At 40.6% G+C, this 25,120-nt stretch overlaps 2 protein-coding genes across 2 annotated transcripts; one reads left to right on the forward strand and one right to left on the reverse strand.

The window, feature by feature from the left end:
• Positions 1-10: 10 nt before the first annotated feature.
• Positions 11-24,808, forward strand: aldh1l1 (aldehyde dehydrogenase 1 family, member L1). The gene is made up of 23 exons (XM_053315023.1): positions 11-108; positions 1,367-1,512; positions 4,135-4,369; positions 4,452-4,617; positions 5,427-5,528; positions 6,746-6,835; positions 8,022-8,159; positions 19,422-19,547; positions 19,650-19,741; positions 20,412-20,559; positions 20,663-20,782; positions 20,903-21,030; positions 21,192-21,342; positions 21,494-21,564; positions 21,647-21,752; positions 21,849-21,936; positions 22,450-22,543; positions 22,637-22,736; positions 22,834-22,932; positions 23,131-23,296; positions 23,396-23,501; positions 23,623-23,822; positions 24,380-24,808. Exons 2-23 carry the CDS (start codon positions 1,386-1,388, stop codon positions 24,433-24,435), a joined length of 2,709 nt encoding a protein of 902 aa, XP_053170998.1. The 5' UTR covers positions 11-108; positions 1,367-1,385; the 3' UTR covers positions 24,436-24,808.
• On the reverse strand, positions 14,277-18,697 carry LOC128354916 (zinc finger protein with KRAB and SCAN domains 5-like). Its single transcript, XM_053315024.1, has 2 exons — positions 18,088-18,697; positions 14,277-15,011 (listed from the first exon to the last, which is right to left on the reverse strand). Exons 1-2 carry the CDS (start codon positions 18,284-18,286, stop codon positions 14,296-14,298), a joined length of 915 nt encoding a protein of 304 aa, XP_053170999.1. The 5' UTR covers positions 18,287-18,697; the 3' UTR covers positions 14,277-14,295.
• Positions 24,809-25,120: the final 312 nt, after the last annotated feature.

Below are 25,120 nucleotides of genomic sequence, written 5' to 3' on the forward strand. Positions count from 1 at the left end.
AATTGGGCCGCCTGTGTGTGTGACCGAGGGGAGGAAATTAAAAGCAACGGTCTGCGTCCGATCGCTCTTTCTCTGGGAAGTAGCGGAGAGTTGGATCTGCAAGAGAAGGTAAGAACTCATGTTTCATGTTTTTTTTTTCTTCCTGCTGATTCAGTCTCGTTAAGGATGCATCATGTTTAATAGTGTGAGTGCAGTCTGGAAGTTGCACTCAAACAAATTCATGCTTATGTGTTTCCATAGTTAAATATGTATTACAATTCCACATTTTGTCTGCATGAGTACATAATAAAACGTGGTGGAATAATATGCGCATAATATGTTATTATTAGTAATAGTATTAATAATTAGTGGTCAAACTTTCTTATCCTGAACTTTGTGTAAGTGTTGTCCTCACAGTGTCCTGTCAAACGCCTTTTACTTCTCTCTGCATTTCATTGGTCAACATCGTAGGCAGGAGCAGAGCTGGACGATGTGATTGGTTAGAGCAAGTTGGCAAGATATTAGATCCCGCCCTCCTCCCTCTGAGCAGGGTCAACAACCTGTCAGAAACAAGAGTCATGATTACTGAGCATCTTTACACTGTGATTCATCTAGAATATGCTGGCTGTGAAGTGATTGCATCAGAGGTTGTTTATACATAATATATATAAGAAGTTATATCAACATTAAAGAAAACAAGATAATGCTGCAGGCAGTTTATTCTCCCTTTTAAAATAATGAACATATAAATGCACTCTTGTGTGTGCTTTTCAGAGGAGCGTTCACTTCACACCATTTTCTGAAAATAGATGAGGAGTTCTTATCAGCTACGTGCACAGATATGATCTACCTGCTTAACATGTGCACTCACGTCTCATGTTAGAGATACATACATGATGAAAACAACATACAAGTGGTTAGTTTGCTCTTTGAACCCAGTTACACAACTTCAACCGTGATATGTTTGTATAAAGAATAAGAGTGTCTTGTTACCGCCTCTTAAATAAACTGAATACCACAGAGGTTTATCATGAAATGCCTGCACAGTGCACACACACACACACACACACACACACACACACACACACGGACAAAAGCACAAGTGTGTGACCCGAATACAGCAGAGGCACAATCGTGTTTTGACTTGTCTGAACTTTACATAGCATATTCTGGTGTCAGTCTATCAATCAAATCAAGTAAATGGACCTCTCAGAATCTTACTCAAAGAAGACTGGAGCATGTGGATATTTTTCAGTTGTATGCTTGCAAAGTTTTTAAAAAAATGATGTGCAATAATCAAACTAAGGCAAAAGAATCCCTCATTGTCTGATTAAAATGTATACATCATGCCTAAACAGTTGATTACTTCACTGATTATTCCCTTCAGAACACAGTGAGGTGTGAGGATGAAGATTGCAGTGATTGGTCAGAGTCTGTTCGGCCAGGAGGTCTACAAGGAGCTGAGGAAGGAAGGCCACACCATCGTTGGAGTCTTCACCATCCCTGACAAGGATGGCAAAGCTGACCCGCTGGGTGAGAGCATCATTCAAATTTCACAGTGTGTTATCATCAGCTTTTGGCACAGCTGCTGGATCAGTTAGAGTTAAATATTAATGACTATACTGCAACTAAAGGCATAAGGAGCGGTAGGTGCCTATTTTGGAGCAAGTGAATAGACTCATAATGGTGCCAACTGAAATTTGGACTCTTAATACCCCCACTTTAATCACTACTGCTACTCTAAAGTCAGTAAATCAATATAGTTTATAAGTCTAATCTAGGTTACATTGTCAGGAGTATTTGTGTCAAAGACCAGTGATAAAATGTTTTTATTTGGATTTATGGCACAGTAGAAAGTTAAGCAGGAAGTACAGATTCATTTCTGTTACTGTAACTGTAAAGAGATACAAACTCAAACTTTTTCCTTTAGTGTAGAAAATGTGCTGTTGCTCCCCTTTAACTAGGTGGAGGCAACAGTAAAGCTTCTGCAGTCTTTGGAGATCAGAGGTAGATCAGACGCTGAAAATTCAACTTTTGTTGGAATGTGTTCCTCTTGAAATGTTCAGAACAATTGTGCAAAGCAGTATGTGGTTAGGTAAAGCCAGAAGTGCAAGAGAATGTAAACATTAACTCATAAAAGGTCAGTGCAGATACGCATGAATGAAGTAGTCTCAACACACATCATATAACAAATGTTATTTAAAAAAGGAGTATATTTACAATAGTATGTAATGTAAAAATGTGCAAGTAAATGTGCAAAATGTGTTGTTGTGGGTGATTACGTTGATAATGTGTAATATCTCTAGGGAAGGGGGATAGAGTCTGTATCAGTGGGGTCCCAGGCCTTCTTGATGAGGCCAGCTGCAGCTGGGAAGAAACTATTTTTGTGATGTGAGGTTCTGGTCTTGTCAGACCTCAAACATTGCCGGAGGGGAGCGTTTTAAAGAGTTTTTGTCCAGGGTGGGAGAGATCAGCCATGATATTTCCTGTTCACCTCTGAATCCTGAAGGTGTGCAGACCCTGCAGGGATGGGGCTGCACTGCTTCTAAAATCCATAACCATCTCCCCTGTCTTTAGAGCGTTGAGCTCCAAGTTTTTTTTGATGAAGTGATGAAATGGTCAATCTACCACATGTAAGTGGTCTTATCTCCACCAGAGGTGAACCCAATGAGGGTGATGTCATCCACAAACTTCAGGGGCTTCACAGACTGATGACTGGAGGTGCAACTGTTTGTATACAGGTAGAAGAGAGGTGGTGTAAGGACCAGGATGGTCCAGGAGTCAGAGATGTGTTTTCCCTGCTTCACATGCTGCTTCCTATCATACATGAAGTTGGTGATCCAGCTGCAGGTGGAGTCAGCTTGTCCTGCAGCTGAGCCAGGATGATGGTGTTGAAGGCAGAGCTAAAATCCACAAACAAGATCTTGACATAGCTTCCTGCAGAGTCCAGGTCAAGTTAAGTTAAAAAGCATCGTCCACAGATCTGTTGGGTCTGTATGCAAACTGCAGGGGGTACAGGGGTGGGTCTGTGATGGTTTTAAGGTGGGAGTGTTCAACGCGCTCGAAAGACTTCATGACCACAGAGGTCAAGGCGATGAGTCTGTATGTTCTGTGGACCAGACATTGTCTGGTTCAGCTGCTTTACAGCCTTTAAACAGACTGTTGACAACACTCTCCCATGTAGACAGGTTCTTTATTGTGGAAGGTTGGAGGAAGCTCAGAGGAGGTCAGCTGTGGAGAGGCCTGGGCCTCTGCTGAGCTGTGTGTGTTGGGGGGCTGTTGAATGGGTCCATGGAGGATGATGTCAGAACTGTCCCATTATCCTTCAGCTTTCAACAGTTGTATTTGTTTCAACTGCTGGCAAGGATTGAGACTTTGGTGGAATGAGGGGCAGCTGTTTTATAGTTGGCTAACTGTCTGAGGCTCCTCTAAGCAGAGTCCAAGTTGTTTTCTGAGAACTGCTGTTGAAGTTTCTCAGAATTCAGACATTAAGTAGCCTATCTGTATGTACACTATTTAATCCGGTGCTTACCTCCACTGCTTACCATTTTCACCTTTTCCAACCGTAGCCATCTGAGTTTAGATGTAAACCAGGGCTTGTCATTGTTGTAGCTAACCCTACCAGGGTTAGCTAAACAGCTGCTGTGTACTCATTCAGACTGTTGTTAGCAGTCCTAAAACATGTCAGTGAAGCACACTCGAAGATCCTCCATAGCTTCACTGGTCCACATCATAGATGTCCTCGCAACAGGTTCAGAGTTTTAATTTTTTGCACACCATGGTCCACCTGATCATGAATCAGGTGGACCATGGTGGTCAGAGTGACTCAGCGGAGCATAGACAGTGTGATATGCACTGCTTATTGTAGCATGACAGTGGTCTAAGTGTTGTCTCCTTTGGTCAGGCAATCAGCTGATGGGGACTTAGGGAGTTCATTGGCTTTGTTAAAATTGCCATTGACAATAACAAAGGAGTGGGGTAGGTGTGGCTGTGGGGACTGATACTACAGGGTTAATACTTTTGTACTCTCAAGGAAGTTTCAGTTCTTCCTCAACAGTAGCTGGAGTTCAAAAAGTGTTTCTGTATGATTGTGACTAAACTCCTTTTTTGTATGTTTGTAAGTTTGAGAGTTGCATCATTCTTTTTTTCCCTCAGCCGCTGAAGCAGAGAAGGATGGCGTGACCGTCTTCAAATTCCCCCGCTGGCGTGTGAAGGGCCAGGCCATTCCAGAGGTGGTGGCCCAGTACAAAGCCACAGGTGCCGAGCTCAACGTCATGCCCTTCTGTTCCCAGTTCATCCCCATGGAGGTCATCGACCACCCCAAACACGGCTCCATCATCTACCACCCCTCACTGCTGCCTCGCCACAGGGGAGCCTCTGCTATCAACTGGTGGGTGATGTTCATGTTCTCCAGGGTTGGTAGGAGTGTGATGACAAGTCCAGTGTTTTACCCACTATCTCTGACCTCACAGGACCTTGATCCACGGTGACAAAAAGGGCGGGTTCACAGTGTTCTGGGCTGATGATGGACTGGACACCGGACCAATCCTGCTGCAGAGGGAGTGTGATGTTGAACCCAATGACACTGTCAACACAATCTACAAGAGATTCCTCTTCCCAGAAGGAGTCAAAGGCACTGTAAGTGTGGCAAAGGGCCAGTCATAAACAGGCAGTTTGTTATTTACACAGAGAGGTGGGGTGTGAGGTGGCACAGGTGGAGCTAGTTGCTAAAATAAAATGTAAAAGGCAAGCAGGGACATGCTCAGAGGTATGAAGAGAAAACATCTATATTATAAATGCATTTCATACACTCTTTATAGATGACTGAGAGAGGGAATCTTTACTCTTTAAACTTTAACTTGCTTAGTTTTGCCAAGGTTAAAGCAGGCCACCTGGAACATGCTGTTTTTTTCATCAAGTGAAAGGAAATGGCTCCTCAAAGTCAAATGAAGTTGTGTAATTCATCACAGTAAATTTAAGTTAGTGTGGGTTTTTTCAGTTACATCTTTTAAACCACTAAGTGTCAAATATCTGCTAGATCACACCATATGGATCCACATCACACCATATGGATACAAATGTAAGTCAGTGGTTGACTGGATCCTAAATCTTAACACTAACAGTAAAGTGTGTAGTTGTGATGTGAATCCCATGTGATCTGTAGAAAAGGGTTAGGGTTTGTAGAGGCAGATATGTGTGTATCACAACACCAGAAGAGGATAAAAAAGCACCAGTGTGGTCCTCTGAGTAGCAAGATGAAGAAAACCTTCACGTCACAAAGCAAACATGTCTCATGTTTTGGATGCCTTGTCTACCTTTAGTTACCTGTAGTCAGCTCATCTCCTCAGTTTCCCAACACAACAAATACTGTGGCGTGATGGCAAAGTCCATAAAGATAGCACAGATGTTTTGCATCAGCATATTGAACTGCTTGGTTCTGGTTCCAGGTGGATGCAGTGAGGATGATCGCAAATGGGAACGCCCCAAAGATCATCCAGCCCAAGGAGGGAGCCACGTACGAGTGTATCCAGAAGAAAGACAATTCCAAGGTAATACACAAAGACATACACACTGATCAATTCCCTCTACTGCATTATCTAGTTCTTCTCTGTAGTTTACACTGACCCTCATTCATCAATGTAGAGGGTTTCTGAGCAGACGGGGGATTGATTTTAAGGGAACTACATACACAGACAGAACTGATAAACACTAACAAGAACGTTAGATGGTATTAAGTTCATGTTTGCAGCAAGTTTCTCTGTATGTAGATGATCTGACAGTTTGCTGTGTAAATTGGCATTCTTGATACTACTTTTCTTTTACTTATTAATGTTTTAAGGCTACTTCTAAACTGGCTGGAGAAAGTGACTTCATTCTTATTACTTAACCATAATATGTTACAATAAGAAGAAGAAACAGTCTGCAATATTTAGACTATATTTATATGATGACTGTTTTATATGATGACTATGTTTTAAATCTTTTATACTGTCTTGTTTATGTTGTTTATGTTGCACCACTGAGGGGTTGCATGAGAATTTCATCGAAACAGTAATGTTCAATGATAATAAAGCCTTCTGATTCTGATTCTTCTGAAAAGAAGATGAGGGGGAATTTAAAAAGACTAAAATGAGCAAACTGCTCCAAACAGGAGAAGAGGCATGGAGTGAAAAGCCAAACAAAAGGACAAAATAAAAGACTGAAGTGTTCTTTAGGGAGCTTACAGTAGAGAGCTGGTAGGAAATGAGAGGATTACATTAAAGTTCCTGACCTGGTAACTACCAGGACTACTTACAGGAAGATGTGATTTGAAATATATGACTCCATAAATGAGTTCCAGAGCAGAAGGATCCTGACAGTAAAAGCCTGCTGACCTCAAATGTTGAACCTAAATTAAAAACGTGATAGAGCGCAAGGAGTCAACTGTGGTTATGAAAGTTTCCTCTAAAGGCAGAAATCATTTCCAGTTCTTCTTTCTTTGTGTTTCCCTGATAAAAAAACTAAACTATGTATTAAAGCAATTTAACAATAACACCATTTAAGTTCATGCTGATATGAAACATTTGATACTGATATACATTAAGTAAACTGGCCTACTTTTCCAATACTAACATCAGCTTTCTGTCAAATCTTGAACTGAGAGCATGATTTTGGATGACTTTTTTTATTTCAACATGAGGATTAAAGTCTGTGTTGATTCAGATTGATATGTACAGTATGACACATCTAACGAGGGAATGATGACATTTCTTCTGTCTGTTGGCAGATTGACTGGAACCAGTCTGCTGAGGCAATCCACAACTGGATCAGAGGAAACGACAAAGTGCCTGGTGCCTGGGCAGAGGTTGATGGACAGGTAACATGACACATCATTCATGTAGCATTCAGCTCCTGCACAGTTCAGTCAATGAGAAATATGATTCATAGGTTTGTAATAATTCAGACAAACCATGCTCTGTAAGGACAACACTCCTTTTTAATGACTCCTTGCAAATACTCCTTAATCCCATGCAATGCCTAAGAAATTAATCTCATCAACACTGTAACACTTATAGACAGCATCACAGATACAATATTTGTGCTCATAGATTCTGGTTTTTGGCCTTGTTCTGTTTTACTAACACAACTAAGCCTGTCATAATAACTACTTTTGTTGGACGATATTACTACTACTACTACTAGCTTAGTCAATGTGACATGAATAGCCCCTTACCTGCTAATGTGAAGTGTGGCAATATTGAGGTCATAAAAATGGTCATGTCCATGTATCATATGATAAGTCCATATATAGACATGATTATGTTATCGACTTATCACATACAATAGCACAATTATTGTGACAGGTCTTAACACCAGACATGTTTGGAGATCCAATTAGAAAGCCTTTGAGTAAATAATCCATAAAGGTGGTGCTTCATATAACTTTAACCTGGATGACGTTGGCAGTTAAGAACTTAGTGAAGTGTTCACATTTAGTTTACCAGTGACACTGGACTGTGATGAAAGTGCTTAGACGACACAGAAGTCAAGTCTGTTAAACAAACGCCCTCTTGTGGCAGATTGTAGGTGGTAACTCAAATGACCTGCAGAGAAAATTAGAGCAATGGTATATTCATTTACTGAGTAAGTTAACATATCCTTGGTGCCTGTAGCTGTGAGTTAGTGTTCAACAAAGCAGGTGGAGATTTTGTCTGCTGTTAAAGTTCTGTTGCTCAGTAACAGTGTTTTACTGTTACAGAACCTGAAATGAATAGTAATGCTCACACTAGTAACGGTTGAACAGCAGCCAGTGTTACAATAAGTATGTTTTGAACTTGTGTTCACTTTATTTAATCAGGTCTCTGTGCTGATATAGTGTTTACAGTGTGGTTTATTATAAAATAAACCTTTATTCGCTCCTAAATCTGCGTGAAACATCTGTCTGTTCATTAATACACAACATACCAAAGCACAAGTATTTCCAAAGACAGTAACACCTGTTCTAGTTCTACAGCACCACATTGTATCTTCATCAAAGCTGTTTTATGTCTCATGTCCTGTAGAAAGTGACCTTCTACGGCTCGTCTCTGGTGAAAAATGGCACTGCAGCTAAAGGTCAGCCCCTGGAGATTCCCGGAGCCAGCAAGCCAGGCATTGTCACCAAGACAGGACTGGTGCTGTTTGGCAATGATGACAAGACGGTAAGTCAACTTGATGAGGAAGACTCCAGTATCAAATATCCACCATAATCTGTCAGATCTGACTCTTTATTATTAGGAATATTTTAATTAGAGTATTGTTATGGAGTGATATTTGGCAAAGGTGATCTGCATTCAGTCCTAACAGACTCATCCAAGCTGCCCTGATACAAATCAAACAGTGCATTCTTACATTTTGTATTTACATACAATAAATAGGTAATAGGAAAAGGTTCATTTCTGGTTTATTGTGAACTTTGTGACTCCATGTTTGGCCTCAACTGGTAGCAGTTTATCTACTGCTGAAAAAAACTGAAAAAAAGTCAGACTGTTGGGCATTTGTATTATATTGCAAATTGTGCAGCTGACACGATTATCTAAAATTAACTATATGTATCATTATATAAAAATATAAGAATTTTGCAATTCAAGTTCCTTTTAATAATGACTGCACATGAAGATAAGTGAGTAAACATAAATGCCACAACTTTCCAAAACACTGAAGAGCTTGTTTAACTTGTTCTTTGTGTCTGAAATTGAAAAATGACATTGCATTGATGGTTGAGGGTTTAGTATCCACAGTCCAAACAAGAAGTGGAAGATTTGCTCATTTTTATGTTAACAGATTTATTTTTTCTGCTGTTTTATTAGATTACTGAAGTACATTTAGTGTCATGTAAAATTCACTGAAGCAGTGTTAGATGTTCTTGAAGTTAAGCTCCCAGTGAGGCGTTGACGTCACTGACAAACAACCCAAATCAATTGAATGAATCAATAATGTCATCATTGTGTAATTAGTAACATACAGCTGTGGCAGTTCTATTGTAGCAGTATATCAATGATGTTGCTTTTTAGTTACATATATAGTTCTTATGAGCTGAGCACCCCATTTCCATCATGCAAGAAGTCACAGATGGAGCCTCTGTTCCCAAATGACTTCTTATCATTCTGCTGTCTGATAGTGAAGCTGTCAAATCTTTCTTTAGCACACTAATTACAAATTAAAACTTGATATCTGAGACTGAACTGAACCTCGTCATCATCTTCACCACCAGACACAAGAAGACCTTGGTCATCATAATGAAATGTAACCCGCAGCTCTTGCACTTTCTCCTTCTTTGGTCCCTCTTGTTGCTTAGAGACAGGAGACACTCTTGCTGCAGATATATTGAAGTGTTATACAACTTTAAAACATTCCTGACAACTCCTACAGTGTAACATTACACAAATGTGTGATACAAAATATCAAATACAACAGTAATGCATTTTTTTCTCCATTCTTTTTTCCTTTATATTGCGATCCACACAGATTTACATCACCATAATATGACTGGACTTTGCAAAAGAAAAAAATACAACATACAATTTATATATAAATATATAAAACATTTTTACAGTGCAATAGAAGAGTTACTAGTTGTCAAAGATTACAACACTGCTATATATGTTCTGTTTCTGTTTAAAATCAGATTAAACATTGTACTGTACTGTAGAGGTCTGTTTTATCTTTGTAAACTGGAGATTTTGATGTTAAATTCTGGTGATTCACATTTATGGTCATTAGATGTTACAAACACAGAGAAAATGATAGTTACAGTACAGAACAACAAATCCAGCACATCTGGAGTTGAGAAACTTCCAGTCTGTAGCTGTTCCTACAGAACAGTGTAGTACAGTCACGTGGCTAGTGCGTTTGTAGAGCAGAGTTAGTACCCAGCTGGCTTTTTAAAAAAATCGTAAGCTTTATTTACTGAGTCTCAATGAGGGCAGAAAGTTTGGATTGCCTGCTAAGAGTAATTTATTTTATTATTCTTCATACAGATCATTCCTGATGTAAAGAAATTGTTTGACATTTGGGAAACACTCTTATTGGCTTTCTTGTCTTGAGTTAGATGTGAATGCTGATATCACTCTCTATTCTGTGCATTAAACATGAAGCTACAGCCAAGAAGCGATTAGCCTAGCTTAGCATAAAGACTGGTAGTAGGTTGAAAAAGCTAGCCTGCTTATCTCTGAAAAAAAAACAAAAAAAAAAAACAGTTCACCACCTCTTGAGCAGGTTGACAATCCTGCAGGAGGACATTGTGTGCAGCTATAGGTTACCAGAAAGAGTTACAACACATTACTCCCCGTACAACCACAACTTAAAAAAAACAAACATTTTTGTTGGGACAAACAAACAGGATTAAAAAATAGGTTATTTAGTGAGCTGTTGGCATATTTTTTTTCACTTTAAACAGAGTCAGACTAGCTGTTGGTCAATTCCAGTCTTCATGCTAAATTAAGCTAAGCTAAGTTAATCACCTCCTACCTCCAGCTCCAGACTTAACACACACACAAAAACAATCAATCAGTCAATCATTCTTCTCTTCCATCTGTCGGCAAGAGCAAACAAGCAAATTTCCTTCAATGTTAAACGTTTCCTGTAAATGATAATTGTGCCAATTTTAGACATTTTATTTTAGCAAAGTTCTGCTTTGTTTTGACGTTAACATTTCAAATGTTTGATTAAAACGCTAAAAGCAAGGTTTCAATAAAAGTTGTACTGGTATTGGTGCTGAAACTAACATTGGAAACTAGCACTGGAACATTTCAAAACATACTTAGACCCTATTTTCTACACAGACTACTGTATATGCAACATGCATCATTAATGACGTCCGTTCTGAAGCTCTCTCAGGCCGGACTTTGACTCGTGGACAATTTGATGCCGTGAACTTTGCGCATGTGTCTCTTCATCAGCAACCTCTCAGTAAATAACTCATCACAATCCCCGCATTTGTACGGCCTTTCCTCTTTGTGCTTGGCTAATACGTGTTTCCTCAGAGTGGACCCTCTGTTGAAAGACTTGTCACAGATGTGGCAGCTGAAGGGTTTCTCTCCTGTGTGAGTCCTTATATGTTCTGTCATATGTCCTTTCAGTTTGAAACACTTGCCGCAGAATTGGCAGCTGTAGGGTCTCTCTCCTGTGTGGACTCTCATGTGGTTCTGTAGATTGCTCTGACAGGGTATGTGTTTGCCACATATGTGACAGTCAAAGTTGGCCTTGTTGTCAACCGACTTGCTTTCGTGTGTCTTGAGATGCCACGTAAGCACAGTCTTTTTGGTGAATATGTAGTTGCATATGTGGCAGCGGTATAGGGTGGTGCTGGTCTTCTCTTCAGACAGCTGTGGATCCTCCTCAGGTGATTCCCTAGCCTCCAGGCTCTCCTCTGCTGCCCTACAGTCTTCTAACTGCTGCACTGTCTTGATTAGTTCTTTCGTGAGGGCGTCCCCGTCGTCGCTGTCCTCTGCTGAAGGTTGGTCCTCGCTACCGTTGATCCACAGCTCCTCCTTCTGCTCATCCTGCTCTTCTTTTACCTGGGAGGGTCCTGGCTCATCCTGGTCCACGCTCGGGCTCCACCCCTGTTCTTTAGAGGGGATCTCCTCCACGGGCGGAGGCTCGGTTGGCTGTTTGGCATCTGCAAAGAAACAGAAATGCGTTACGCTTTAAGAACTCAGTAAAATCATGAGCATTAAAACCTGCAGTCCACACTCATTGGGGAATTTTACCTTTTGAGATAGTTTTGATCAGCTGGCTTCAGAGTCACATCAACTTCATGCAGGGACAAACAGTCACAACTGAAAAACTGGTGAACACAACCATTTTATCTTGTGTGTTGTTTACCAAAATATAACAATGACAGTCAGTATAAATATGGATGTATAAAGGTGTGTTGCCTTATAACCACCTTCTAACATGGACAATAAACAAACCTTCCTGAAGTCTCAGAAGCATTACACCTCTTCAGGTGTGGAAACTGCAATTTTTCTCCACTATTCTTTGCAAAACTGCTCAAACTCTCATGTCTGTCTCATGCAAGAGGATCAGACGTGAACACCGTTTTTCAAGTCCAGCTGCAAATTCTCTATTGGATTGAGGTCTGGCTCTGTCTCGGCCACTCCAGAACATTCACCTTGTTGTCTTTAAACCATTTCTGTGTAGGTTTCACCGCATGCTTCAGGCCACTGTCTTTCTCCGATGCCACAGTTCTCTTGTAGACTGAATCAGATTGTTCTCCAGGGTTTCTCTATATTTTACTGTCTCCATTTTACCCTCTACCTTTACAAGCCTTCCAGGTCTTGCTGCTGGGAAGCATCCCCACAACATGATGCTGCCACCACCATGCTTCACGGTGGGGATGGTGTGTTTATGGTGATGTGTAGTGTTTGGTGTCTGCCAAACAAAGTGTCTGATGTCTGATGGCCAAAAACCTCATTTTGGTCTCATCAGACCAAAGCTTTCTTGAACAGTGGCAACAGTTGTTGTATGCAGTCTCTCACACCTCAGCTGCTCAAGCTTTTAACTCCTTCAGAGAGGTCACACAGGTGTGTTGGTATCCTCCCTCACCAGTCTCCTTGCACAGTCACTCAGTTTGTCTTTGTGGTGTAATTGTAGCAGGAATACAGACTAACCAGTGATTGGACCTTCCAGACACAGGTGTCTTTATACTACAATCACTTGAGACACATTCACTGCACTCAGGTGATCTCCATTTCACTATTTGTGAGAATACTAGCAATAATTGGCTGGACCTCTATTGAATTACATCAGTCACTTTAAAGGGGGTGTACATTTATGCAATCACTTATTTTACATTATATATTTTTAATTTATTGACATTACTTTGTAGAAATTTGTTTTCACTTTGACATTAAAGGGTTGTTTTTTGTATATTATTTTTTTTTTTATAAATGCCAAATTATATTGACCATAATTCAGTCTATAAGAGCAAAGGGGGGAAAAGTCCAAGGGGGTGAATACTTTTTATAGACACTGTACATTTAGTTAGCATATTAGCTATTTTTGTTTAGGCAACACAAGGCAGAAATGCTGGTCAGAGTATATTAAAACTATGAGAAGTGAAACTAGCACATTATCTGCACACTTTTATTTTTTTGCTATTGGTATTTGTTGCTAAGTAACAAGAAATCATAGTTAAAAAGTCCCAAAAAGATTTTTGCCATAATTTAACATTGGTCATAACATCATAACATAATTAGTCCACCAGAGAACACTGACAAGTTATGTGGCAATGACAAATGTTGAGCTGTTAAATTAAGCCCTGTACTTATTTTGGTCACAACTCTTAAAAGTAAATTAATACAGTTTCTGTGGATGAAAGTTTAAATTAAGTTGCACCTTTTGCCTCTGTGATTGGTGTGGTTATAAATGTGCTCTATTGCACCTGCAACCACACCCAACAGAGGCGTAGTATTGTACTGAAGAAGCCTGGAGTGAAGCTAAGCTAGTGGAGCTCATCAAAAACCGCATATTAACATTAGCTGATTGTGCATTTTTTTTATATGGAAGATGTCATACACAGTCCTGCAAAGTTTCACACTATTGAGGTGACAGACAGGTGGGTGTAACATACAACATGCAAAGACTGCTGGTAAATAAACATGGATGTACATAATGCAGGATTAAAACTTTTTAGAAAAATCTGCTTTACAAATGTATTAAGAAGGAAATGACATCTTCATTAAGCCACGAGTTTGGTGAGTAACTTAATGTAAATATGACTTTTTAAACAGAGCACCTTTTAAATTGCTTTTTAATAACCCAATTGAAGGAATCTTTACTAAATCATTATCATCAATATTGGTATCTATAATAGCTAGTGTTGTTATGACTCTACTTTTTGTCTTTTGAAACTGGGATTTTTCAAAATTATTTATTATATTTATTTTAGTATTGGTTTCCAACTGAAGTATGTTGCTCATAAACACACAACGGAAGCATTGCAGCATTGATTAAAAACGTACTCAAACTTTAATAGTATTCTAAAATTACACACAATAAGTTTCACAACAAAGGGCACACAAGAATTAAAAGGCAACATTTTAAAAAAGCTAAAAAAAACCTACATCATGCCAAACTAATCATAGTTCAAATCTACATGTTAGACTGTTAGCATCACAATCAAAAAAAGACACCAACAGAGAGGAAGTCATCTCTCTATTTGACTAAACCGAAAAGATTTGCTGACGAACGCGTCAGAACCAGCTACGGCAACCATAAGTAAACATCGCAATTTAAAAAAAAAAGACATGCGTACAGACTAAGAGAGGAAGTCATCTCTGTATTCGACTCAACTTAAAAGATTTGCTGATGAACCGGCATCAGCGATGGCAACAGTGAGTTTTCGGACATGTTGTGGACCTTCCTCATGTGCCGCTTGAACTCCACGACCCGATGGAATTGCTGGCTGCACTGCATGCACTTGAAGGGCTGATTCTCCTCATGTTTGACCTGGGCGTGTTTTTTCATGCCTAAACGTGTTTTGAAGCTCTTTCCGCAGATGAAGCAGGTGTATGGTTTCACCCCGGAGTGAGCCCTGATGTGGTCCAGCACTTGACTCTTCGTGCTGTAGCATTTCCCGCATATCTGGCAGGTGAAGGGTCTCTCGCCGGTGTGCGTTCTTAAGTGATTGACCATGCTGCTGTTGCACAACGTTACTCTCCCACAGATGTTGCAGCTTAACGACTGGGACTTTTTTTTACTCGGACGGGCTTTGGCGCGTGATTTCTTCTTTGTGTGAGTTGGAACTGCTCCGGAGGATCGTGATGATTTGTTGTCTTCTATTTTCTCTGCGGCTGCCAACTCGACTTGGGTATAGTTGTCTTTCATGCTGCCGTACTCTGGTGGTACAGGTGCCTTCACAGGACCGGTCCAATGTTCGGGTTGTTCCTCTTTAATGGCAAGGATGACCGGATCCTCCGTGAACACACTGGGAATACATTCCTCCTCTATCTGCTGCTCCTCAGCTGACACCTCCTGTGTTGGTGCGGGCAATTCGATCTGCATTGAATCTGTAACAGTGGATAGGACAATGTTTTGTGGTGGCAGCTAGAAAAGTTACTTCTCTCATCACACACAAGCTTAGACGTTGGGAAAACGTGAGCGATCCCTGTCGGTGAAGCTCGTCCTAACAGCAGCAGAGAAATCAATTGCAAGTTATGGTTTGGTAACATTTGAGTGCAGGCTTGAATAAAGGTGCACTGGAAGTAAAGCAGATGTTAGAAAACACAATTAAGTGATGCACATATGCGTTATGAGTTATTCATACTGATAGAAGTCTTGTGATCTGGTGGAAGATTCCCACATCAATCTACTGCCCTACTCAAGATTTACACATCTGAGTTGGATGAGATCAAACATAATTATACAGGAGATAGAAATCACATGGCAAGGTAGCAATGATAGCAATTTACCTGAGTTAATAGCTTCTAATTGTGATTGGGTGAAATGGCTCTAAACTCACCACAACACCCACATTCAATCATTGAATCCCCATTGAGTCTGTACACAGTAACATTATTAGCTGACTAATAAATCACCCAGGCTGTATCTGCAAACATCAGCTCACTGCAGATATGTTGATGTCAGTGCATATGTCAGCAGATTAATGGGTTTTATTCTAGCGACATCACATTCTACATCTGTGTCAATGAGTCACTTCACAGTATGACGTCACACGTTGCTCTCACCTGGCCAGCAGCTCCTTAGATGTATTAAAACATTGGAATAGATAACAAGCTGTTATTTGGACAAATGACCACATTTTGGGAATATAAGTGACACATTAACACTTCTAGAGCAAAAATGATAACAGCCTTGCCCAAAATCTCACCCATGATATCTCATCTTTGTCGAACAGCAAGGCACATTGGGTAATGTAGGCCAAACAATGGCGCTCCTCTTTACGCCAAAACATTGATCAAAAGTTGAAACTGAAAACAAGTGACACTGAAAAAAAAGATTTAAGGTACATCCATTAAATGTGAGTTTATTTACATTAAACATCAGTGTTTGGCTGATGTGTGACGTTTATGTTCGCTTGGTTTTCAGGCACTTCTTACAGTAAGTGCTGAGTCAGATATGTCGGAGCTTTAAAAAAAATTCAAAGGTTTTCCAGTTATTTACCACTTAAGGTTGAAATAGAAGGAGTCTCTGTCTATCTGTGTGTCCTTCGATCTTCTTGACAACCAGACAACCATCTGATGGACTTCACATTCAGCAGGTGTATTGCTGAGAACCTGAGGCAACGCGGTACTGAGTTTTATAGTAGTTTGTAGGAGCAGTTCACGAGAAAACTGCAAGCAGCAACACCAGAGGCAAAGCACTCAGCCTCTTCTAAACACGCATGTTTTGAAAAGGCACTGCACCACAACCATGAAACTCACATTTACCATAACTGTCATATAAGATGAACATGGCAGTTTAAGGTCATTTGGGGCAAAGATGGTCCTCATCACTCCTGTATTCTTACTTGAGTATTGACTTAACTTCTTCCTGCTTAACCCAAACAAGTCATGCACCAATTAGCCTAAAGTCCATCGTTTCTGACACGACATACATCTGAACACGGCTAAAATCAAGCATTTAGTTATATAATCAATGGGTGTACTGAAGACGAAAATGCACATTTGGCCAGAGATGTGATGTAATCAAGTGATGTCTGAGAGCAGCAGCTTGATCTAGTGACATCACAGCCCTTGATCATGACTGTCTCTTATCCAACACCACAGCAAACTTTGAACAAGAACATGAGTGATTTTTCTTCAACAGTATATATTTGTGTACATTTTGTAATATAGCCTACACAACTTAATTATCTTTTTTAATGTACAAAAATGAGTGGTTGTTTGTCCGTAGCGACACTCTCCTTCCCCCTGACCCCTTTTGACCCCCACCCTTCCCTATTTTTGACTTTTTCGACTACAGGCCCTGTCGTCTTTTTCAATTTTCGCCTGCTTGGGAAAATCCTTTACAATTTTCACACAATGGCCCCACTGGGCTCAATTTGCTCATTTTTCATTCAGCCGCCCCCCTGGCCCCTTTTTAGCAAGTTTTGGGACAATCCCCCACCCTTGCCCATTTTTGACTTTTTCGACATTACCGGTGTGGGTACCAGATCTGCTCGGGTCCTGCGCACGCAGAGGACGTCACGCACTGTGATTGGCTGAACGGCAGTATTCGGTAGTAACCATGGAAACTGTAGTAACAGCCATATAAAAAAAGAGGGAAATACACAGCCAGGTCGAGAGTGAAGACGGAGAAGGAGAAGGAGTGAGCGGAGACATAACGAAGAGAAACAAAGATAGAATTGACGAAGATAGAGCGACTTTCGTATTATTTTGATCTTATAAAGCCCTAACAAATGACTGATGTATTAGTGTTAAGTGTTAATAAATATTTATCTGGTCATAACGTCATATCTATGTGGTATTGTTAATTTATATGATAACACACGCACGCACACACACCCGAAAACCGAGCCAATCTAGCCTTTCTAACACGCATTTTCTAGCCTATATAACTATGTGAATGTACAATAAAGTTTGTTTTTTTAATCCTGTGCGTGACGTCATCTGCGTGCGCAGGACCCCGAGCCGATCTGGCACCCGAGCAGATCTGGTACCTACACCGGCCCTGTCGTTTTTTTCAATTTTTGCCCGCTTTGGAAAATCGTTCACAATTTTCACACAATGCCCCCACTGGTCAGATGTCATTAACAGTTTGTTTCCATCTAAATAAAAGATGGGTTTACACACTCTATGACTGTGATGTATTAGCTTCCCTGCATCCTCACTGAATAAGTCTATTGAGAGGGAAATATTTAGATGTGCTGAATTTAACAAGAAATACACATTTACATGTTTTCACTTTGTCTTACTATGAAGAATACGACATTTAGTAAACACGCATGGGAAGGCCTTATTTGGAGAAATAAAATAGTGGTTAATGGTGAAGCTCGACAGACTTAGCACTTAGCATGGCTTGCTAACGCATCGTTCATATGAACTGGCCGCTGTTAGCTGCTGCGGTTCAGCTAGTTAATAGTAGTGTACAGCTAACTGACGGGGCTACGTTGCGGTAACGTACCTGCCCTGTGCAGTTTTATCTCTGGCGTGTACACCAAATCAAGCAGCCGCCGCAGCCTCTGGTTCTCCAGCTTCGCCCGGTTCACTTCCTCCTGGTAGTCCAGTATTGTCTTTTCCACAAAGCCATAGATGTCTACAGCAGCTGCGGTTAACTTGTCCGTCAGAAACACGTTGAATGACTGAAGCGTAGCGGTGGCCATCCTGCAGGCTGCCTGGAGCTCAGCTGTGTGGATGTGAGTACAGCAGTGAACAGCGGAGAGCGTCTGACACTGAACCGCTAATAGTGAGTTTTTGGCCAACTGTTCTGTGCTATGATTTGTTCAGGGGGCTGTCACGTGATTCACAGGCGCCGTGTTGTTACCATAGGCGCTTTCACGTTATCATTGACATTAATAGAAGGCGACGGGAGAAGATCAAATATAACAAGTTAATAAGACACAATTTTAAATAAAAATGCCATGCTGTTCAGCTCATGGCTGCAAGGCAAGGCACATGTATTTGTATAGCACATTTCAGCAACAGGGCAACTCAAAGTGCTTTACATATAGTGCAAAAGGAGAACATAAAAAAAGCAAATTTATATTTTTTTAAAGAACAAAAGAAAGAATTAAAACAGCTCAAATATAAAAAGATATAAAAACGGAAAGGGAGACAAATCAAATAAAACAAGAGTTAAAACAGACTAAATAGATATAAAATAGCAACACAATGTTGAATAATAAGATTATAGTTGGGGGTTTTTTTCACCAGATGACGTCATTTAGCTGTTTGCCTATGGGATAATACAATACAGTGTTCTCCAGTCCTGCTCATGCTGACTGTATAATGAAGCACAGCAGACTAATGAAACATGTGTTTGCATCTAAAATTACCTGGATGTGTTAGTATGGGCGTCAGAGTGTAGTGTGTATGTGTGTATTGAAAAAATATTGTGTGTGTGTGTACATAAATGTGCGTATGTGTAGATACAAATAGAGAATTTATATGGTCTTGCAGGTTTGCATTTGCAACATTATGTCTAAATCGCTCTAACCCTCTCTCTCTCTCTCTCGCTCTCTCTCTCTCACACACACACACACACACACACACACACAACCACTTTGACTCATGCATCCACTCACACACACATGCACAAACATGCACGTGCACTATAGCTGTTTGTGGTCTTTTTAATTGAGGGTTCAGGGCAGTAGCCTACCTTGCCAAATGATGAAGTTCACCAACCAACCAATTCTTAGTATTCATTCATATTCACATCATTATCTTTTTTCTATTGACAGGTAATGATCATTTCATAATCTCTCTCTTTTTATGTCTCATTGTCTTTCTGTGCAGCTGCTGGTGAAGAATCTGCAGTTTGAAGATGGGAAGATGATTGCTGCAGCTCAGTACTTTAGTGCAGGATCCAGTGCTGCTGTGGAGCTCAATGAGGAGGAGAAAACCTTTGCAGAGCAGATGAAGGTAGGGCCTCTCCAACTAATTATATATAGGGAAGAGGATAAAAATCTATCTGAGAAATACCAAGAATGTCCTGTGCTCACTTCTGACAATGTTTCCTTACAGGCAGTCTGGCAAAGCATCCTGACCAATGTTAGTCAGATTGAGGACTCCACTGATTTCTTCAAGTCTGGTGCTGCCTCCATGGATGTAGTCAGGTAATGAAAAAGATGTTTTTAAAAACCCATTTCTTTAAGGATAACTCATTTAATATATCTTATACACTTTAGGAAGTAAGCTGATTCTGCATTCAGAAGCTGAAATAGCAATTATTTTTACATTACCACAGTTACATGCATCCAAATGAGCAATGAGTATAGGTTTGGAAGGTAAAGATTTGCACAGTAGTTTCCCTCACAGTTTCTTCTCAGTTACACTTACAGTCTGTTTCACTGCCAACAAAGTACAGCATTATCCACCTCCTAAATATTAATAATTATAATTTCATTATCATAAACAGGTTTTTTGAGCTGCATACACTGTGACAATTACAGGCTTTATAGGCACACTGTTATGAAATAGAGGCTAATAACTGGTTTCATTTACTTTGTGTCATTATACTAAGATATCCCAATGAATCTTGATTTTTTGATATTTGATATTTCAAACAGAGAGAACTAGAATACATTATAATTTCCAGTAGCAGCAATCATTCTTCCTGCTGGACGTCTGTATAGAAGGCTTCATAAATGTCCTACTCTGAGATAGAAGGGTTTTTAGTTTTAAGTTAATGTTCAGTGTCTCTGAGTAGCTTGATAAATACCAGCCCTGATTTTTTTCCCCCCTCTCCTCCTTCCTCACCATCCCTCCCTTTGTCGCTGTCTTCAGGCTTGTGGAGGAGGCAAAACTTCGGGCCAGCAACTGTCAGCTGCAGAACGAGGACGTCTACATGAACACCACCTTCCAAGATTTCATCCAGATGTGTGTCAGGAAGCTGCGAGGACTGGACGATGAAGAGGAGCTGGTTGTCGACTATGTAAGAGTTTATTGCCATTGTCACCGGTTATGTTAAAAGTCACAGAGACCAGCTATCACCGACTATCTGTGACTGATTTGGCCCATTCTCTGCACTACCTCAGGTGGAGAAGAACATCAACAACATGACCATAAAGATGCCTTACCAGATGTTCGTCAATGGAGAGTTTATTGACGCAGAAGGAGGGAAGACCTACAAGAGTATCAATCCCACTGACGGAACGGTAAAGGACATACTCACTACTACAGACTTTGATTTTTATCAAAGTTGCTGCTGTGTAAAATGTGAATGGTTCTCTCTGCTGGCATTGTGATTGTATGTCCTGTATCTGTCTGTCCTGCAGGCCATCTGTGAAGTGTCTCTGTCCCAGATAAGTGATGTGGACAAGGCTGTGGCTGCTGCAAAGGAGGCCTTTGAAGAGGGAGAGTGGGGCAAAATGAACCCAAGAGACAGAGGCAGACTCATCTACAAGTCAGTGCACTTTAGCTTTAACACCCATGTTGCTTGTAAGCTGCATATGGTGGTCTTTCTGTGCCACTGTGCAAACAAGTGATTAAAATCCTTAACAGCCACATTATCAAGCATGGTCCATGATCTGAGTGACTCTGTCTCCTTGACCTCCTTATCCACAGGCTGGCTGACCTGATGGAGCAGCACCAGGAGGAGCTAGCTACCATTGAATCCATCGACTCTGGAGCAGTTTACACTCTAGCCCTCAAGACTCACGTGGGCATGTCCATCCAGACCTTCCGCTACTTTGCTGGCTGGTGTGACAAGATCCAAGTAAGAAAGCCACTCGTAAAACCTGGAAGTGTCAACCTTGTCTAAAATTAGATGAACCTTTGGTGACTGACATCGCCAAAAGATACTAACACAAAAAAACCCACCAGAATATTGATACATTGTAATAATGTGATGTGTTCTCCATTCACAGGGCAGTACCATCCCCATCAACCAGGCAAGACCCAATCGTAACCTCACGTTCACCAAGAAGGAACCAATGGGGTGAGAAGCAGATTTGGAGCAGTTAAACATATGTGAGTGACATAAACTGTATATAATCTTTAACACCTTTGTTTCTTCTCAGGGTGTGCGCCATCGTGATTCCCTGGAACTACCCTCTGATGATGCTGGCCTGGAAGACAGCAGCTTGTCTGGCAGCTGGAAACACAGTAGTCCTCAAACCTGCTCAGGTTAGCCTTCACACTGGCACTCATGCTCCATCCATCCCGCAGAAATAGTTCTTGAGTAGATCACAAGAAACAAGTCATTTACGTTTGTTTTTCCAGGTGACTCCACTGACAGCTCTGAAGTTTGCGGAGTTGGCGGCAAGGGCGGGATTTCCCAAAGGAGTGATTAATATTCTGCCTGGATCAGGTAGCAATCCATCCAATCCAATAGCTGTTGAGATATTTCTATAAGGAACTTCAAAGTCAACTTCATGGTTATGTTAGAGAAAAGTCAGAAGAACGAGCTGAAGTCAGCAGACTATATCCTACCAACCATAAATGTCTGTACAAAATGTTATAGCAGTCTAGTAGATCTAGTAGATGTTGAGATCTATCACTGCATTGATGATTCAACTTTGACCTGCTTGTGGCACTAGAGAGAAAGTCAGAGGATCAACACTGTCAAATAGATTTATTGTCTGTGGACCATGAATGTGCAAAATTCTGTAGTAGTGATCCATCAAATAATTAAGATATTTCTGTCTGGATTAGACTGTTTGACCCACCCACTATACACCACCATCCATAGATGATCCATGCTGATAGAATGGCTAAACATCCTCTTTAAATTAAGCCTACACTTTGAACCAGCCATTAGCCTCCTTGTCAAGCATCACATGAGTCTGGAGGAGATGTTATTAAAGTCATACTCTACTTGCAGGTGCTCTGGTGGGTCAACGTATGTCTGACCATCCTGATGTCCGTAAACTGGGCTTCACTGGTTCCACTGAAATCGGCAAACACATCATGAAGAGGTAAGAGGCAGACCACATCCACAAAACTCTATCTTAACAGAAGTGAACATTACAGCTCATCTTCGTGTATCTCGGGTTCTCCTCCATCTAAAGCTGCGCAGTCAGTAACGTGAAGAAAGTTTCTCTGGAGCTCGGAGGAAAATCCCCTCTCATTATCTTCAGCGACTGTGACATGGACAAAGCTGTGCGCATGGTATGTCCACTTAGAGCAGCTTGCGGTATTTGTCATTTTGCTCATATTTAAATAGTTGAAGGGGTTCCATCACTGTGTAATTGTTTGTGTATTTCAGGGCATGAGCTCAGTGTTCTTCAACAAGGGAGAGAACTGCATCGCAGCTGGCAGACTGTTTGTGGAGGATAGCATTCATGACCAGTTTGTGAAAAAAGTGGTATGTGTCTTTCTATCCCTTTGCCCACACTTGCCCAAAAGGATCAGATTTATTTTACACATCTGAACAACAAAAAGCAACAAGGGAAAGAGATTTTGAAATATATCTAGAAATGATTCTAAAGTTCTTGAGGCTACAGTACTGCATCTCTAGTTCTGTGGTTGTCTTAAAGAATTCTTTTGGCCTTTTTTCTCTCAGATTGAGGAGGTCAAGAAGATGAAGATCGGCGATCCGCTGGACCGCTCCACAGATCACGGCCCTCAGAATCACAAAGCTCACCTGGACAAACTGGTGCAGTACTGTCAGACTGGTGTCAAGGAGGGAGCTACTCTGGTCTGTGGTGGCAAACAGGTCCAACGACCAGGTATGACAATGCTATGAATCAATCAGTGGGTGATTGATGGAAGATGTATGTATTCATTTCTCATGTACAGTAGGTTCATAATGTACTGTCTGCTGGCAGGTTTCTTCTTTGAACCCACGGTGTTCACTGATGTGCAGGACCACATGTACATCGCTGAAGAGGAGTCATTCGGCCCCGTCATGATCATTTCCAAGTTCAAGGGCGGGTACGTTGTAATTCGTAATAAATGACTCATATCCCCATTTTCCTTCATGTTCTCACAAAATATACACAACATCACAAAACGAACCTTGTGTCGTTTCTCTTTCTCCGTTTCCCTACCTCAGTGAGGTGGACGACGTCCTGAGAAGGGCCAACGCCACAGAGTACGGCCTGGCGTCAGGTGTTTTCACTCGGGACATCAGCAAAGCTCTGTATGTCAGTGAAAGGCTCAATGCTGGCACCGTTTTTGTTAACACCTACAACAAGACTGATGTGGCTGCACCTTTTGGAGGCTTCAAACAGTCAGGCTTTGGCAAAGATCTGGGTAAGAAAAACAGTTACGGTGTAGCTGCTGTAAGTCCTTGATTAATGTGTTTGAATAGAATTGTCCAGCAGTTTAAGCAAAGGAAATCAAGAAAACCAAACAGTCGGAAAAGATTTTACAGAAGTTAAAAGTGCAGACCCTACACTATGTTAGCTGCATGAATTAGCCGAATTATTAGATGCTACTCACCAAGCTAACAAGGCATTACTCTCAATTTTGGTTTCATTACACCTCTGCACCACAATGTACAGCTAAATATTCACTCAGGTTTTTGTTTGTGATGTAATTTAGCCATTCTAAATGCATTGTTTTTGTATGTACTGAGGGTGGTCCAAAACTAGTGACGACTCAGCTATAATGTTAATACAGAATTCGGATGAAAAAGAATTCTGAGGCCTTATCCCATAGTTATTACGAATATCATTAAAATTACAAGAAAAATCGCACAATTATGAGAAATCATCTCATAATTGCAAGATTTTTGCAACCTCAGCATGTGGACACAATGTACACAAGCCTATTTTTATTAATACACATCATTACTGCCACTCCAACAGGACAAGAGGCACTCAATGAATACCTGAAGACAAAGACGGTGACCATCGAGTATTAAAAGGAATCACAGGAGACGTCAGCTCTCCGTGGCGGTGACATGTGTGGACGCTGACAAAGGACACACGCAGAGATCGTAGAGTGATGTCATCTCAGACCCAGAGTCATGTCACAAGAGTCCCATTAGTGATTGCTGGCTAGAATACTTGCGTCTAAACATGCTTATTGATGGTATTAACATGTACAGTTTGTCCTAAACTATGCAAATGAAGTATGTAGCCCAGCTGACCTGACACTGTTTTGTAATTAGTGTGATTGAGTTACTGGATAGGAGTACTTTTGAGCAATTTTTTTCTAATATGGCTTACATTAGGTCAGGAAAATCTTAAGAAATGTAACATTTCTAATAACAATGAAAACTACTGAGCACCCCCCACTGCTTCTGATCTCTTCTTTTCTGTTGCATTGATACATTTCTGATTTAGTTCATGATCTTTGTTTACTTAGATAATCACTGCTATACTCATTGAATGAAAAGTGCCAAAGGTGACTGTTTTTCACAAGGCCAGCATTTGTTGATGGAAAAAAAAACGTAATAAAAAAAGACAAACTTAAACCCAAATGCATCTATGTTTAATAGTTTAACATAGACAGTTCAACAGATAATAATACAATGTCATAATAATACAGAGCAAAATGATCTCAAATCTCAAATGTATATAAAAAACGATGAACATCCTCTCCAA

The sequence above is a fragment of the Scomber japonicus genome, chromosome 3, assembly GCF_027409825.1.
Source record: "Scomber japonicus isolate fScoJap1 chromosome 3, fScoJap1.pri, whole genome shotgun sequence".
Taxonomy (NCBI): domain Eukaryota; kingdom Metazoa; phylum Chordata; class Actinopteri; order Scombriformes; family Scombridae; genus Scomber; species Scomber japonicus.